This window comes from Apteryx mantelli, chromosome 1 (assembly GCF_036417845.1).
Source record: "Apteryx mantelli isolate bAptMan1 chromosome 1, bAptMan1.hap1, whole genome shotgun sequence".
In the NCBI taxonomy this organism is placed as follows: Eukaryota; Metazoa; Chordata; class Aves; order Apterygiformes; family Apterygidae; genus Apteryx; species Apteryx mantelli.
In genome coordinates this window covers 168019496-168037114 of record NC_089978.1, presented here as the reverse complement: position 1 = coordinate 168037114, position 17619 = coordinate 168019496, and the positions used below count along the sequence as shown (strand labels likewise).

At 47.0% G+C, this 17619-nt stretch overlaps 1 protein-coding gene across 1 annotated transcript; it reads left to right on the top strand.

Moving 5' to 3' along the window:
- Positions 1-1355: 1355 nt before the first annotated feature.
- Positions 1356-17275, top strand: EMP1 (epithelial membrane protein 1). Its single transcript, XM_013948004.2, has 5 exons — positions 1356-1523; positions 13077-13194; positions 14617-14719; positions 14827-14967; positions 15585-17275. The coding sequence occupies exons 2-5, from the start codon at positions 13117-13119 to the stop codon at positions 15743-15745; spliced, it is 483 nt and encodes a 160-aa protein (XP_013803458.1). The 5' UTR covers positions 1356-1523; positions 13077-13116; the 3' UTR covers positions 15746-17275.
- Positions 17276-17619: the final 344 nt, after the last annotated feature.

Here is a 17619-nt window from a genome sequence, read left to right as displayed (position 1 = left end):
GTGCTGGGGGAACAGGGAAGGGCAGATGGGCTGTGCAGCACAATGCAAATGCCAGCTCCTTCTGCAGGTTAAGCAAATATGTTTTCCTTTCCCTGGACATCTTATTGATGAATATCACCCAAAAAAGCACATTCTAACCTGCATTATACTCTACCCTTGGGGAACAAAATCCTGTCTTTATTTGCCATCAGTGGCAAAATTCCCATGGGATTACCCAGGCATGGTGTCTTGGCCCACCATATGTATGTCATCTTTTCTGCTGTTTCATCCACAGCTCCATTTTCAGCCTGGTTGCAATACTCTAAAATCAGCCTGGGACCAGACCTGTATCAATAAAACCAGAGAGAGGGAATAATATGAAAAACAGCAAGGTCTTCTAATCTGTGCAGACTTCAAAGAGCAGCAGCTTTCTCTTTTGAATAAAAGCAATCCAATGTCCTCCTCATTAAAGAAGAAAAGGCCTTAGACAGGTATTTTATTAGTATCTGCTCATCTCTTCCTGGGCCTCTGCAAAGGCAGGCTTGATTCCTTACAGCAGCAGATCACCAACTCTATCACAACATGGATTTCATTTTAACCCAGATGCTCTCTCATGAACTTTTTCCCCCCACACCCACATCTCAGGCACATCCCTGCTCAATCTTGCCTGTAACATCCACGAGAGCTACACCAGTCACTTCTCTGCAAACGTAAAGTATCTATTTTTAGAGGGCTTTAAATTGACAAGAAGCGCTGACCTCAGAAAACTGTGAATCACAGTCTCCCTATTTCATCTTCACTGCCTGCACTCTCTCTGTGGAAGCAAACCACCACCATCTGGCCAACAAGTTGCTCCAGTTACCACCAGGCCAGAGTGCTGCATTTTGAGCACCTCTGTTCTTTGGTATATTCCCAAAAGTCTTGTCCATCCCCATCCCACAGGTCAGATTTGCATTCCCTCGCACTGCCAACCTCAGCAATTTCTCCTCCAATACAGCAGAGGGGTGGGAGATGCGGTGACTCACCCAGCGTTCCTATGCCCCTTACCAACCATTTGTTTGTTTGTTTGAGTGAATTGTATTGTTGGAGTCTCATTGCCACATGTGTAACTATACATTTTTTTTATGGCAACCAGAAGTTCAGTTTTATAAACAGATGCTGTTGTGGGCCTCTATTACTCAGCTGGATCAGCGTCAGTCTTTTTTCCAGACTGCGGTCTCTGTACGGCACACTGAGTCAGACGCAACCCTACACAGATTTCTTTGAATCGCTGGTTTCCTCCCAGCGACTCTTGACTCCCTGCCAACAAAGCAGGGCGTAGCTTATTAATTTTTTTTTCTTCTCCCTCTCTTTAAAGGCAGACTGATTCATAGTAACTCCTTTAAAACAGAGAGGAAAGACACCACCCTTGCACACCACCAGAGGAAACTTAAACCACCACCAGGTAACTCCCCTTCACTACAGCTCTGTACTGCAGGACAACAGCACTGCAGCCCAGCACGCTCCTGCTTCCACAGGTGCCAGGACCGGCCCCAGCCCACACGGTAAGAATTTCTCCTGAAAATTCTTAGCAACTTTACTCACTTACTGGTGGTTGATCCCCTAAACCAGCGGCTCCAGCCTGCTTTTCTCCCTTGCTCCACCGGCTCTCTACAACTCAGCATTTGCGCTTGCTAAGGGACGCACCTTATCCTTTCAGTTTTTACTTTGAAATCCAGCTGCATCACCGGGCAGAGTAATACTGCAAGGCGCTATGGTTGCAATCACAGAGCACAGGCTACTGCAATGTTATTCTTGCCTCCAGGGCATGTGCAGCTGGGACAAAGGCACCAAAAGCCCAACCTGAGCCCGCTGTGGTGTAGGAGTTACCACATTCTCTTTGAATGGCATTGTTTAGAAACGTGGAAAAACGTCTCATTGAAATTAGGGCTGCAGGTTCAGCACTTCTGGCTTTTGCCTCATATTTTTCTGCACATCTGTGTTTTTTCTCCCCCTCCATCAGCCGTTTGCCAAGCTCTAATTTCAAATAACAGTGATTGTTCCAAGAGAAGTCTGAACAGCCCTAAAGGTGCAGGCATTGGGGTACAACAGAGAGGACCTCTCTTTCTCTTTGTATTGGGGTTCCAACTCCCGAGCCTGAAGCCAAGCCCCAGTTCTTACTTAACCAATGACATGCAATCAGTAGAAATGCATGCAATGCTTTCCTTGGCAGCACAGACCCCGGAGTGGGGAGCACTGAGAGATGAAGTGAGGGAGAGGGTGGAATTGCTAAGAGCACAATGGGCTGCATGATTGGGTGTGGGAGGAGGCTCTGATGATGGAAAGTGTAGGATTGCACAGACTGGTAATTTTCTCTATTCACCTGCCTTTTCCATGCACTCTTCCCCTTCCTCCCTCCCCTTTTTCACCAATTCTCTAACTTCATCTCTCTGCTATAGTTTTTATCCTGCAGTCAAATCCCTGAACTATTTCTGAGGTGTGAGAAAGGGAGTGGAGCAAAGCCACTTTATTGGCACTAGGCTTTGGTTCCTGTTGCAGAAACCCAGCCCTCCCCTGCACAGTTTCATGCTTCCAAAAGAGACTGAAGAAGTATTGAGATCAGTCCAGCTGGGAATCACTGGGGCTGGGGTTGATGCTGTGGACAGTTCTATACAAATGGCTGAGAAGCTGAACTGATCTTACCTTGTGGCAGTAGGATGCACTTAGTCACTTCTTGAGGTCCCTTCTGGCCCTATTGCTTGTGGTTCGGTCATGCAGAGGTGCCTCCTGCCTGAGAAACAGATGTGTTTCAGTGGTAAGAAAGCTGGCTGAGGCAGTGAGTATTTCCAGGCTAGTTAGCAATAGTGCTGGGTGGAACACATTTTGGGAAGCTGTCTTCTACCATGATCAATAATGAAATCAGTTTCTAAAAAAATATCTGTGGCCAGGAGCAACTTTCACTCAAAAGCTTTGAATTCCTCAAGGCACCTCTGAGAGCAATTTTGCCCAGGGACTGCCCACTTGACATTTCAGGATGGAGTGTGATTCTTTTCTGAGCAAACATAGAAGAGGGACCTGGGCATGAAAAATGCAAAAACATGGAGCCCATCAGCTATTGTTCCTATGATAACAGGATTTTAAGTCAGCTGAATGCCTCCACTACTTCCCCCACCCAGCTCACCTCACACAACCGTCAAATCTAGGGACAGTGTGTGCACTGAGAGAGGGTGGGCTTAAAGAAAGTTTATTTCCAGTCACTCCACTGGGGATCAGCATACAAAAAGCATCAAAACTGCAGTGCCTAGAAGCATACCCTGAAACACAGCTCCTTTATGCTAGGCATGGCATGTGCACATACAGCAGGCTCCCGGGGAAGGCTCCTCCCACAGCTATGACTAATCACTTAAACATTCAGCTAGGCTACCCTCGTGTGAGAGCTGGGCATCTTCACAGGGCATGTGCCATCCTGAGGCAGACATCTGAAAGAGATGGAGTTGAGCCACACCCAAGGGAACACTAAGGGACAAGGGATATGGGGCCCCAAGGAGAAAAACCCAGTTCTAGGGTGGGTGTCTCAAGAGCTGCAGGGTTGCTAGTGCTCCCCACTACCCTGCTGAGGACAGAGAGTGCTGGGCTTGGAAAACCAGTCCTGCTGGCCCAGCTGGTGGTCTTTCAATTTTGCAGTGTGTAAGCAATGCAAGTGCATGCAAGAATTACTGTTTGCAAGCCTGGGGTGGAGCAGAGGTTGTTTTGAAAGAGTTCTGGGAGATTTGCTGATAATAACCAGCATTGTTTGGCAAAAGACCCACCTTGGGGCCTAGCTTATAATGAGGCGGGGGGGGGGGGATTTGCTACAAGCATGAATCTTTTTCTCTATTCACAACCCCCTCTGCTGCAAGGCTGGCCCATGGCACTCAGCCTGTACTTGCTTGAGTTTCCTCAGAAAAGAAGTGGCAGGAGTGTGTGGGGGGGTACAGCCTGCTTCTTTAGCTCTGCCTTCTCCCACCGGGCTTCATAAGCCCCATCAGTCACAGATCACAGACCCAAGACCCCATTCCACAGCACATTTTCCCTCTTGCCCTAGTCTCTTTGGCTGTGGATGGGTGCTCTCTTCACTGAGTGCTACACCTGATGGCAAACAGGGACGGACCTGACTAATGCTAGACCGGTATTTGCCCTCAGACCCTCAAATGCCCTACTAGGCAAAAAGTATCCCTGTTAGACCCCTTAGATTTCAAAGGGCTCCTATGCCTTTACCCTTCAATAGGGAGGTAAGAGGACTGCAACCCAATACAGTACAGGGCAGGCTGCAGGGTGTGGCACTCAATTTTTTTCCTTCTTCCTGTTCTCATGCAAAAGACTAATGAAAACTGGCTAAAAGATGAGATTTCTTTACCCTTCCTTCAAGACAGGGAGAACTACGAGCCCAGAGGTGCTCTTTTGCACCTCCAAAGGGAGGATGAGGAAGTGGGTTTCCTATCTCCACATAGAGAAATGGATTCCTTGTACTTCACTAGTGTTTTCTGCAGGTGTAAACTCTTGCTGAGACAAAGCAGCATGCACAGAAAAGGAAGCTATTCTCCACGGCCCTGCTCATTTGACAACTCCTGCTATGACTGTTAAGTAGCTGATAGCTAACCGATAGTCACAGTGCTGCAATACTGGCCCTCAATAAATGCGCCTAACCACCTCAGCTCAGCACAAATGTGACTACACAGATCCTTTGTCAGAGCCAGTTCACACCCAGACATCCCACAGCATGGCAAAGGCTCCAGCTGCAATTCACCATATAAACTTTCCAGAGGGAAACCTAGAGTGCTTTTTTTCTTATACTGCTTTCTGCTGGTACACTCCCAGAGAGGGCAGCAAAGAAGCACATCTGGGGGCTGCTATCTGGAGCACAATTTTGGTAAACCCTGCCAGGAGCGTTTTGGAAAGTATCTCCTGAGTTTGAACAGCTGGATAATGCACAAACCAAATTCTGGCCAAATCTGCAGCCCCATGTACTCTCTTCCTCCTCCTGAACTGTTTGCAGCAGGGCAGAGAGTACATGGAAGCTGCTCTCTCAGTAAGACCAAATGTGACCCATGCCTTGTCATGGTAGAGAGGAACAGGCTAGGACAGCTCAGCTCCAAAACCCACCTTCCCCAAGGGAGTGACCAGCTTGCCGAGCTCATGGTTAAGATTTATCCCCTTTCCTCCATATGAAAACCAGTCTGTTTGGCAGGCATGGGGAGACGCCCATGGTGAGAGCCCAATGATCCTAGGCTAGCTCATCCCCAGCCATGCAGAGAAACGCAGTGAGTTGTGAGTATTGGAGTGGCTGAAGGCAGGTGAGCAATGACTCATACCCAGGGCTTAGCTATCACTATGTGAGGCCACCTGGCAATACCTTCAGATTAGAGGAAATCTGGGGCGAGGGCCTTTGCTGCCCCTTTGCTCTTGCAGGGCAGAGTCTGCTCAAGTAGGGGAGTTGTAAAAGCAGCTGCCACAATCCGGTCCAGAGTCCACATTCCTCTCGTTCCTGAGCGACACCTCCCCTAAGGGCCTGAACAAGCCCCTCGAAAAGGCAGGGAGAGCAATGGGAGCAAGAGAAGAGAGCAGCAAAACCCTCAGAGCAGGGTGCAGACGGGTCAGGGCACTGGTGAAGGCCAGCTGAAGGAACTGGGCCCATTACTGAAGAGAAGCTGGGTTGTGCAGCTGGCGCAGCCACTGGCCATGCCTGCTTAGAGGGCTGAGGCAGCCCGCCTGCTAGCTGGCCTCCACAAACTGCAGACAGCACAGTCTGCCCCGCGAGGGGGGAATTCTCTCCTGACATCTTGTGGAAGCCATTTCTGCATATAACGTGAGCTGGAATAACCCTTGTTTTACATGGTTCTGCTAGCCCATACTAATCACAGATGTAAGCAGCCCTTTCAAAGTCAGACAGGGCACTATACTACATGACTGCCTGTACACTGCCCTACAAAGAGCACAGACTTACTCCAGGCTGCACAACATCCTTTTGTTTTGCTTTATGCATAGGAATTAATCTTTTACTCACGCCACCCACCCATCACTCCTGTACTGTGGGTTGAAAGAAGGAACTATCAAACAATTTTGCAATTCAATCCTGCACAGTCTTTCCCAAGCTGGTTTGCAGGAATGGGACACCCTGGAGGCACAGTGACCCAAAACATCAGACTCTTCATATGCCTAAGTCATGCTGATCTCAGCGCAGCTTGGCATACATGATACTGGCAGGTTGGCAAGTTTTCCAGTCTCTGGGGAAAGGGAGGCTATCTGATGAGGAGTCATTTCTTTTTCAGAATCATCCTCCATTGAAAAAAAAGGAAGATCTTTAGGAAATTGTCTATGCAAATCAGAGATTTGCAGTTTTAATTCACAAATGCAGCTAAAAGTACAGCAAATGGGGGCTCCACAGACCTTCCACTTCTGTCTAAAGGCTAGTGAAAGGGAAAAAAAAGTCCCAGCAGAAATCACAGAATCACACAGAATGGCTGAGGTTGGAAGGGACCTCTGGAGATCATCTAGTCCAACCCCCCTGCTCAAGCAGGGTCACCTAGCGTGAATAATACATGAATTTTTGCTGACACCATACTGTAATCTCAACTTTCCTGTCAGAGATGTCAGATAGTTTCTCCCACGTGGGCACTGACAGTGTCAAACTCACACAGGTAAATATGTGCACCCAGAAGGAAATCATAAGCAAGGAAACACACTCACACAGGGTTCAGTTCTGCTCACAGAGAAACCACAAACATACTCCCATTCATAGAGGGAGCCATACCGAGCTGCAGATACACACCCCTACACACTCTACCTCATCCCAGCATCTTTTCAGAACCACTACAAGTCCCAGTAGCTCCCAGCCTTTCTCTATGTCTAAGTAACTCATCCAGGGAGCTAAAATCCAATGCTTAAGGGGGTGAGGATGCTCCCCAACGTACCTCAATAGGTGCAGAGGGACACTTCTGTGCTTCCTGTTAGCTTTGAATTCTCATTCCCCACCCTCTCTCTTACTCTCCATTCATCACTCCCAGTCCCTCTTTGGCGTACCAAAGTGTAAGGAGTGACAGCGTGACAGCGTTACAGCGTTTTCCTCCAGCAGTGGCTGTTGGCTGCCTGCCAGACCCCAGGCAGCTGTCTCTTCCCCTTCCTACAACCAAGCGAGCTCTGGAGTTTCTGTTGATCTTGTCACATGGCTGAGTGCTCCAGGGTGGTTTCTTCCTGAGAAAATGCCAATTTCTCAGTGTTTGCCCTAGGACCTGTGACATTTCCCCACTCTCAGATGAATCATGAGCCTAAAAGCTGGAAAACCCTTGTGTGTCATCTTTTCTGACTCCCTCTTGCATCTTGCAGCAAGAGGAGGTACATTCCTAAGGGTGCATTCTTGGGGTCTTTGTCTGGTCCCATAAGAAATGATTCACATGCTGAGCTTCACCACTGTCTTGGGAAGACAATTCCCCCGATCCCTTGGAGAACACATCACCAGGAAATGCTTCCAAAGAACCAGACAAAACCTTCCATTTGCGTAGGCCTATTTTCTTATTTTCAGTTGTAACCCCTTGGGCTACTCTACACTTTCCTTCATGTTCACATTCATCTGCTACTTCTACAGCTTTGCTGTACCCTATCTGGTCAGCACAGGTAGCACCCATGCATGTGCAAAATCTTCTTAACTCATTGCCATAAAACAGAGGCTCCAAAGGTCACTGTGTGCTCACATACACCTCCTGCCCAACCCTTTTCACAGACATGTGAAATCTCTTGCCAGAGGTACCTGCCTACTCATCTACATCTCTATTAAAAGTATCTGACTTGTAAACTGAGTCAGGCCTGTGTGTCAAACCAAGTTCTCAACAGTAGGGTTGGCATAGAGTGGTCTATAAAAGTCCAGAGTCAGCGAGGACTCTCGTTTCAGCTGGATGTGAAGTAAGAAGCAGAGAAAAGGGCAAAAACAAAAAGACCATTTCCTGTGGTTGTTTAAAGTTGTCATGAGCTTTTTGATACCAATGTGATGGGTCTAAAATCACCACCCCACCAGAATGTCACAGAGACCTTACCATCCATGCAGCCTGCCAAATGAGCCTGGGCATGATGAGAACTCGCACTCACTTCACACAGCAAGGCATGTAATTGTAGCGGGACTAAGATGCAGTCAAGGCTTCAGCTCACTCAAAGGCAGATCTACAAACTCTGCAGAAGTTTTTACCCTATTCTGAGATTTCCCATACTGATCACAGCAGCATTCCTATTTGTAGGTTGGCTTTGCACTGAGGAATGCACCAGTGATACAGCCGGTAGTTTGTGTTGTCTCAAATAGCATCAAATAATTTTTCTTTTCTGTCCCTTCCTCACTAACTTTCCCCTTCCTTTCCAAATGGCCTTGGCCCTGATTTGAACCATCAGCATTCCTGTACCTATGCAGTGTGACTCTTTGCCACCATGCTCTCCCTAAATATTGGACTTCCTAGTGCCACCATCAGAGACAATGTACTGGATGAAATGGACCACTGATCTGACATAGTCAGCTATGCAGTAACTGCATTACTTATATTCGATGGCGGCAGCTGGGAGTGGCAGAATTTCTTTCATTACAACTGCTCTCAATCTGTTACCAAAGGCCTGGTGACAAATCTACAATGATTTTTAATGATGTTCTTGCCAAAAGTGTATGTCCTTTCACCAAAATTGCCATCTTTCCTTTGTTGAAAAATCGAATGTCTCAAACTCAAAGGACTTCAGCTGAAAACCTGATTTTTAGGGAAGTCAAAGGTCACCACAGTGCACACAGGAGGTGCATTTAGATGTCCTATCCTCCTAGCCTCTATAGGCTGAGCCCTCCCCTCAGACAGCATCTCCCACAGTACACCTCTCCAAGTCACCCTGGGAGAGGTAGTCCCAAGCAGGAACTTCAGTTCAGAGAGAACTGGAATAGAAGTCAGATGAGCTACATCCCTTAGGGAATTTCAAATCTAAAATACTTCAGATTTAGTTGAAAGTGCTCAGATTTTTCACCCCAAACAACCCGATCTTTCCTGGGAAAGGAGGCAGGGAAGATAGAGAAGAAGAGGGAAGGAAACCTCCAAACAGGGAAACATCCTGTATACTTCCCCTCTACTCCTTTCACTGCAATGCACCTTCTGTCATAAGCAAAGACCACTGCCTAATCTGGCTTGTCCTCTTGAGTAACCCATTCCCTGTTTTTGAGGAACCATATCACAGGCCCCTGTTATATCTCCAAGTGGCACTTTGCATTCCACCCTGATGCTATGCTAAGCAGTAAACCAACGGCAAGGACTCACTTCTCCAGACTGCTCTCCAGATACAAGGATCCAAAACACTTAACTAGACAGAGAGCATATACAGAGGACTGTATTTTGCCTGCATGAGAAAATTTATTTTAATGGACAATGCTTGCCTGCTTGAACTTGAACTGGGGTGCAGCAGAGCTGTGTGTTGTTTCCCAGCATGTGCATTCCTCCATGGATAGAGAAATAGTCCCTACATAGACAGAGTCTGAGTCTGTGTTGAAGACTGCTACAGCAATTGTAATTCATGAGTACTGCTGGTGGAGCTTGTCATTTCTCCTCAATATTCAGCCCAGGAAAGGAAACTCAGTCCATTGTCATCAGTGCACAGATCTTCTCTCCTGACTCGCCCAGGCTGGTCAACAGGTGCATGACCTTGGCCCTTTCCTCCCCACCAGCCTGTCCTACCTCAGTAGTCATTCTACTCTTATGTCTCAGTCCTGTTTTTTCTTTGCATAGCCTGGGTCTCTCCTCAGGAAGATGTATCAGGAGGCTCACTGCAGAATTCACTGCCTGGTTGCTTGACTGGTTCTTGAGAAGCAGCCCTAGAAAGGACAGATTGTCCTGAATGCTTGCAGGGTTAAATAATTGTAGTTTTGAGAGCTTTAGGGTGAGTCAGTGGAAAAAAATGGCAGCTCCAGGAAGGCTAAGACTGACTCATAGTCCAAGAAGAGCCTGAGGATCTCCAAATCCAGCTGCAGTTTAGGTAGGGGAATGGAAGAAAAGGTATTTGCATGCAATTGTGTCCTGTTGCTTCAGCAATGTGACCCCACCCTGTAGCGGAGAAAGATGTCTCACAATTAACAAATGGAAAGAATACCCTGTCAGTCACCACAGCTCTGCCAGCTTCTGTTTAACAGGAGGAAAAGTTCATGTCGTACAGTCAGAGATAGCAATGACTCTATTTCAATGCCTTTCTTTCACCCACTGCTTCTTCGGGATTGTTCTCTAGTGTTTTATTTAAAAGGCAGGGAGAGATGAAGGAAGAGGAAAGTGAATGAATAGACAGGGAGGCTTGTGTTTTAACTCACAAAGAACCAAAACTAAGCTGTGAACATATATTCCCTGGGGAGTTTGCATTTGATATAGCATGTGTATTCAGGGAGAGGTGCTGACGTTCACAGGAAGTGGGTACACTGAAAGCACCTGAACTAACAGTGCTCTCAAGCAGTGCAAGAACTGGGCAGAAAAAGCAAAGGAAAAAAAGGTTCTTTTTTAAAAAAAAAAACGTGCTGGTCAAAGTTCTTTTTTTCTTCACATTGAAAGGTAACATTTTCCCTCATTTTCCTTTCTGAAAGCAAACAGAAGATGCATTTAAAAATGACTGTTCTAGTCCTTTAGGGTGTCAGGAAAGTAGGCTTTTAGTCTTTCAAGTGCAGGGCTTTTTTGAAGGTCAAAAATAATAGGCAAAAAAACTGCTAAATTCTTTTTTAAAGAGACCTGGAAAAATATGTCCATCCAGGAAAGGAAGAAAGTTCAGCCACTGTTTGCAAAGGCACAAGCAGGCAAATCTGCCACAATTTGGTGTATACCTACCAATATACCACACCAGCAATAACACTGCTTACAACTTGCGTAAGAACCAAGGTAATCAGAAACATGGATGATTGGTAGTTAAAGGGATGGGAGGATTTGACTCAGAGGCTCTGTTCAAGGTACCTGCTACAGATACATAATTTAATCATGGTAACAGCAATAGCTTCTCAGCTTAAGGTAGAGTGGCACAGTGAAGTTATCCAGATCAGATGCCACTCAGCATTTTGAAACCCTGGTTCCTTTTGCAATCAGTGGAGAGAAGGGGGTTGATACTTCTGTCAGATGTGTTTATGAGGCAGCCTCTGCATAGTCCTGAGAGCCTGTTTTTTAGCATTGATGAACACCCAAATGACTCTCACTACAGTCAGAGAGGATCTTCTAAGAAGGCTGTACTTCCTTCAAGATCATCACTAAGGGAGGCACGTGCTCCAGTGCCTGTGACAAGAGAAGCTGCCATCAGTGCCCAGCCAGCTAGGAAAATCAAGCCCTAGAGTATGAGGAGTTTGCTAGGACATCCCAAAGCAGACAAGCAAGCCAGGCACATGTTCAGCAAGCCAGGGCTACCCAGCTCTAGAGAGATCTTCCAAGTGAAGGAAACCTTATGGTTGCCAAGTTCTTGCTGAAGAGATGGGACCAAGCACCAGCCCTAATCTGTGCTTTAAAGAATAATCTTGCCGGGGGGGGGGGGGGGGGAGGAAGTGACCTAACAGAGCTGTTTCCCTGGGCTCCTGAACTCTAGGAATTTCACTTGCTTATTACCTAATGGATTAGTTCAGACAAAGAACCACTGCTGGAGAAGCCTGCCCACCCGCTGAGGTAGGCATATTTCCCCCCTGGGAAATATGTATCCAGAGCAGGGAAAGGAAGAGCTGCAGCACTTTACAGGAATATACCCCCATACATGGCCACAATGAGAGGAAAGAAAGGGAGTGGAGAAGGTGGAGTCAGTGAGTAAGAGAAAAAAATATTTATGGGACTTTACAAAGCTTTTTGTCACAGGTTGCATGAAAGACATCATAAAATGTAATTGTGCTGTTCCATGACAATGTCACCACACCCTATACAAAAGGTGACAGCATCAAACTTCATCTGAGTCACCTAGACCAAAATAACTTGACAGCCAACATTAATCAAACATTTGATACTGCTCTTCAGTTCTACCAAGAGATAGGGCAAAGCAGCGTTGTGAACTTTCTAGGAAGCAGTCTTTCACTGGCCGCAGAGCGGACTTAGAAATCTTTTCTGCCTTATTTCTGTGGTTCTATTGCCCAGATACTAGTAAATGCTTGGAAGAAGGGGAAACATGTTCTCTCACTTTGAGTGAAGTGCCTGCACTCTCACAGCTGAAACTTTGTTCCTTGTAGTTCATAGTCTCACAGAAGAGCTCAACAGCCTTGATGAACAGTGTCATAAGAGCTATGCAAAATACATTCCCTTCCCCCCATATGCCTTGTCTTTCCAATCACATGCTCATCAATGACAGGGAATCTTAAAAAAAGTAAAAGCTTGCAGGGTACAGAGGCAAAAAAGAAAAAAAAAGAATTTGCATTACAAGAGAATCTTATTGCAGTAATAAAGTGATCTGAATGCCTCGAGTTTTAAAAGGGAAGCAGAGGCAGTTTCTATTACAAACCTTAGCAATCAGTCATCTTCCTCTACCCTAGAACACCTCAGTGGCTTTTCTGTTCTCGTTATTCTCCTTGTCATGTAATGGAGCAGGCCATTGTGTATGGCTAGTCCCCTAATCCATTCTCCATCACTACTCAGCACCTGATGTACCCAAGAAATAAGCATTCCTCCACTCCACAACCCCATCAATGTCCCAGACCAGCTGGAGGAAGGAAAGGGAGATCAGTAAGGGAAAATCTTGCCTGACCTCTGTGAATCCTGTGGGCAAACAACTCAGTTTCCTGGAGTGTAGGCCTGGAGTATGTCATTTTTACTTTACATAACCACACACCAATTTAAGCAACCTATGTATATACTCAGGCTATTTTTAAAATGTCCCCAAGCTAACTACCCCTGTTCTACATCTCCTCCCAGACTGGTTCCTTTACCTCCAAGCTTTCTTTAACCATTTGAGCAATTCCCCTGCAGATTTTGACAAAGGTTTTTCCTATGGTTTCTTTTTTTTTTTTCGTGACTGCATGCTTCCAAAATGGATTTAAGACCAACTTGTTTTCTCACATGTAAATAAAGCTTACAGTAATGCTATTCTTCAGTCCAGCCCTTCCCTTATCTTCTCCCTCTGTTCTTGTTCTCCTCCAGAACTCCCTGCCTCTGTGACACCACCTAGGAAGGACCCAAGATGTTGGTGCTACTGGCTGGTATCTTTGTGGTCCACATTGCCACTGTCATCATGCTCTTCGTCTCCACCATTGCCAATGTAAGTAGCAACTACCTTGAATGAGACACCGGGAGCCACTGTAGCCTCCTGTAGCAATAGCTCTTCATACCACAGGCAGATAGACCAACTGTTAGATGCTCCTAACTACAGACTAGGAACATCCACTTAAAACAAAGAATAAATAAAAAGTGGTGAGTCAAGGGCATGCTCAGAGAGCAGAAAGGAGTAGAATTCACCAGGACTTTGCACCAACCTGATCCAGGCTGCCTCCCTGCCAGCACAGGAGCCTCTGATCAGATGACCTGGTTTAGGGCTTCAGCTTCAGGAGTCCGCATGTGGACCCCATGGTGGGGAAGGTCGAGCATGAGCACATGCAGCCTGGCCACAGCGCCTCGTCGGAAAGGCAGCCCCTGCTTGCCATTCCTACTCCCCTATCCCAGAAACGGCAGCACCTGAGTGCTCCTTGCACAAGAGAGAGATGAGCACAGAAGATTAGCAGATGATAGTTTTGAACTGATATTTATCACTCCATCTGGCAGTCAGTCTGTTACATAATTATACAGTCTCCCATGCCTGTCTGTTTTTGTGATAATAGTTTGCTCGCAGGAGCTGTTCAGGCAGCCATAAACACACCTCTTAATATTACACCTTCCCATTACATACAAAACCCCTGCAGCCAAAACAGAGAGGGACGGCTGAGCAATCACTGCTACCAGAGCAGCGCAACCGGCGGCCGGGGGCACCCAGCGCCCTCCTCCCTCCGGCGCGCCACCAGCAGCCCCTCGCCACCCCGGCCTCCGCCCGAGCCCTAGGGGCGGGGACCGCGGCGAGCCCGGCGTGTCACCCCGGCGCGGCCCCTTCAGCCGGGCGGGCAATCCGCCGGGGGCCGGGGCCGGGCGAGGCCCCGCGGGCAAGAGGAGGCGGGCGCGGGCGCCATTTCCCGCCGCGCCGCCGTGCCCGGGGCGAGGGGGACCCCTGGCGGCGGCGAGGGCCGTGCCAGACTTGAGGAAAGGCGGCCGGGGTCCGGCTTCCTGCCCCTCGGTGCCGGGAGCGGGCAGGCTCGCCGGGGCTCTCGGAGCTGGCCGGGCCCGGTGTCCTTGGCGGGCGGCTCTGGAGGCTCCCCCTCCTCGCCACGGAGGACGGCGGCAGGGGCGCTGGGGTGCCCGCCTGCTCTGTGTTTATCGCTTTCCCCTTCCCCTGCGATCTGCTGGAAGAGGAGCGGATAATCTGAGCAATTTTCACTGTATTATGGGAACAGATTTCCCCTGTATTTTGGCTGGACGAAATGCCCTCTTGGCTTTCCAAGCCTTCCGTCATCTCCCACCCACTTTGGATGTTCATCTGTTGCTGACACATCCCGACTTTTGTTCCCCTCGTGGTTTAATCTGACAAGAGGCCAGGATGATTCTGGTCAGCAGACCAAGGAAGCCTCCCCATGACATAAGTTTTATCTGCTTTCAGGTCTGGATGGTGGGTTATTATAACGCAGAAAAAGCCTCTTCAGGACTCTGGCTACTGTGTAACAGGAGCTGCGGGCACCTGCCAGTGGCCACCAGTGATGACGGTAAGTTACATTTTCATTTTCCCAATGATGATGATTTGCAGGACATGGGTATGCAATGCCAAGGCTGAGTCCTGACCCTCTCAACTCTGCTCCCTCTATGTTCATAGCTTCCCTCAAAGCAGTACAAGCTTTTATGATCCTCTCAATCATCTTCTCCGTCATCGCGCTTGTCATGTTCATCGTCCAGCTGTTCACCCTGGAGAAAGGCAAACGTTTCTACATCACTGGAGCCATCATGCTGGTTTGCTGTAAGTATGGACCCTTTGTGATGGCTCTGCATGCTTCCCAATGTCTCTGTGAGCACAAGTAGCAGCACGTGTCAGCTACACGTGGCCATAAGGAGGAGGCTGTCAGCCAGCTGAAAGTTTCCAGTGGCTCAATTTTTTGATAGAGCATTGAGGAACTGGAAAGTGATTTTTCTTATTTAATTTGAATAATGAAAATATTTCTGGATTTTCATTAGAAAACCTCAATGGGTTTTGCAAAATACCTTTGAAGGACAACAAAAAAGAAACATACAAGTATTTCTTGGGAGGAGGGGGCAGGGAGAATAAGTAGTTACATAGCTACTGCTCATGGGATTCAACATGTAGCATCAAAATGTCTGCAGACAGTACTACTGACTCGCTCCTAACAAAGGTTTATTCCCCATGGCACCCACAAAACAAGTCCCAAGTGTCTTATGTCATCATGTCTCCAAGAAAAATCCTCCAAAAACAAACCTAATGGGCAGTGGCCCATCTCTCAGATGGCACAATATATGCATTATGATCTCGAGGGGCACCAGTATTTCAGATGTCCTGCAGCAGTGCTGGTTTCTGTGTGTTTTCCAACTCTTTTTCTTTCCCTGCCTTCTTTCCTACAGGGTTGTGCATTCTGATTGGAGCCTCCATTTACACAGCTCGGTTCACAAAGATGGCTGGGTTCAGAGAAGTTCACCACGGCTACTGCTTCATATTGGCCTGGATCTGCTTTTGCTTCAGTTTCATCATTAGCATACTCTACCTTGTTCTTAGGAAAAAATAAGGCTGATGGGAGTGCAGGGGAGAGGGTTGGCTACTGGGGATGGGGAATAAGAATTGCTCTGCTGAGAGAATTGTTGGGCCTATTGAAAAACCGGAAACAGCCACCATCACAACCACTGCCACCACCACAGAAAAATAACTAACAAAACTAAATCCTCTCAGAAGCACATTCACCGACATGAGGGAGAAGCAGCTGCAATTGATCAGTTACTCCTGGGGCTGTTGGGCCAGAAATCTGCAAGTGACCCAGACAGCTGTTCCGCTTTTCTGCACAGTTACATCGTACCTTTACAAACTGTCAAGCTCAGCAGTGATGACTGAAGGGCACCACGAAAATGAGGGCTACATTTTTTTCCCTTCCTAGCACCCTTCCCACTTATCTCTCAGTGTGCCTTGTGGGTTGGGCAGCAAGGCTTATGACTCTTTTTTTGTCCATTGAAACAAATGGGATGGGCCTTTTGTTACATTTTTTTTTATATATATATATATATATGCATATATATGAAAGGTTAAAGGCATTAAATTGAGAAACAGCCCAATAGAAACCAGGTGAAATTGGTGTTAAAAATATCTACAGAACTGAGGCAGAAATTTTTTGCTGTTCTGTTTCCTATTTGACATTCCCATGGTTGAATCAGGTATAGGTAGGATGGACAAACATACAGGCATGAGAGAGAGAGAGAAAGAGAGGGAAAGTGCACAAGGGTTCCTGATTACAGAGGATGTAGTTGCTCAGTGATGCACATGAAGGGAGTCATTTGGGTGTATGTCTGCACTAAAACCTCCTGATTGGCTCTATAACATGACAACAGCACTGCTACATCGCACATCTTTTGTAGGCAGTCTTTTTTTCACACTATCACCCAGGACATGGCATTAATTGATAGTCCCACCTTGTGACACAGCTCATCTCAAAGGCAGATGCTACTGGTTAAGAAAAAACGTATTCCCTAATGAGACACTTGGAGAGATGAGACAGAACCTGAGTTCTGTTCCTTGGTGCACGACCTTAGGCCAGTCACTTAACCTGGTGCTTTTCCATCTGCCAAATTCTTCCATAAAGCTCTACCTACCTCCCAGGGTTGCTGAGAGAACTTTATGTCCACTCTGTAAGACAAGGTCCGGTCCCCCTGTGAAACGCTGCATGGAAAGTCAGGCCCTGCTACTGCTGCAACCCACACATTCCTGCCACTTTGAAGAATCTCAGTTGCAAATGGAATTTATAAGGGACAAGAGGTCAAAACTTCCTGTAACTCCATCCATAACTAAAAGGCAGAGAACATCAAAAAACATATGGGTGCAGATTGTGCATGAATGCTATTTACTTCTCTCTCCCTTTCTCTCCCTCTCTCTTTCTCTCTGTTACATTCTCTTCCTATGTAGACTGTCAATTTGGTGGGTATATTCTAGTACTGTACGTTGCTGTTTCATTAACAAAGGTTATTTCATATACAGTCATTGTAAATATTTTGAAATGCATATTTTTAACTTTGAGGGTATAAAAATACAATCTGATTCCCTTTATTATAAAGGTTTTTCTTTGGTGTTTTTTTCATTAGTGTTTCAGATATTTGTTAACAGAAACATCTGCAGTTCCCACCGATCAAAGCTCACTCCCTTAGGATGATACAGAACTATTATGTTCTCCTGGCTTGTCAGCACATGAGATTTCCCATTTTGGAGGGGAGGAGGAAGCAGAACAACTCTCTGAGCCCTTGTTTCAGGCTCTCTGCAAGCTCAGGCAAATACTGTGGCCTTGGTAACAGTCAGTCCCGGAGCCAAGCTTTGCTTCACATCCAGGAGACCTGGAAATGTACTTTTTTGTTCACACTGACACTCTGGCAGAATCTCCTGTCTGTGGAAGCTGGCATGTAA

Excerpts from the sequence above, each read along its gene's own strand:
- EMP1 (XM_013948004.2), top strand. The coding sequence starts at position 13,117 with ATGTTGGTGCTACTGGCTGGTATCTTTGTGGTCCACATTGCCACTGTC. Across the intron at positions 14,720-14,826 it reads AGTGGCCACCAGTGATGACG|CTTCCCTCAAAGCAGTACAA; the intron begins GTAAGTTACATT and ends CTATGTTCATAG. Across the intron at positions 14,968-15,584 it reads AGCCATCATGCTGGTTTGCT|GGTTGTGCATTCTGATTGGA; the intron begins GTAAGTATGGAC and ends TCTTTCCTACAG.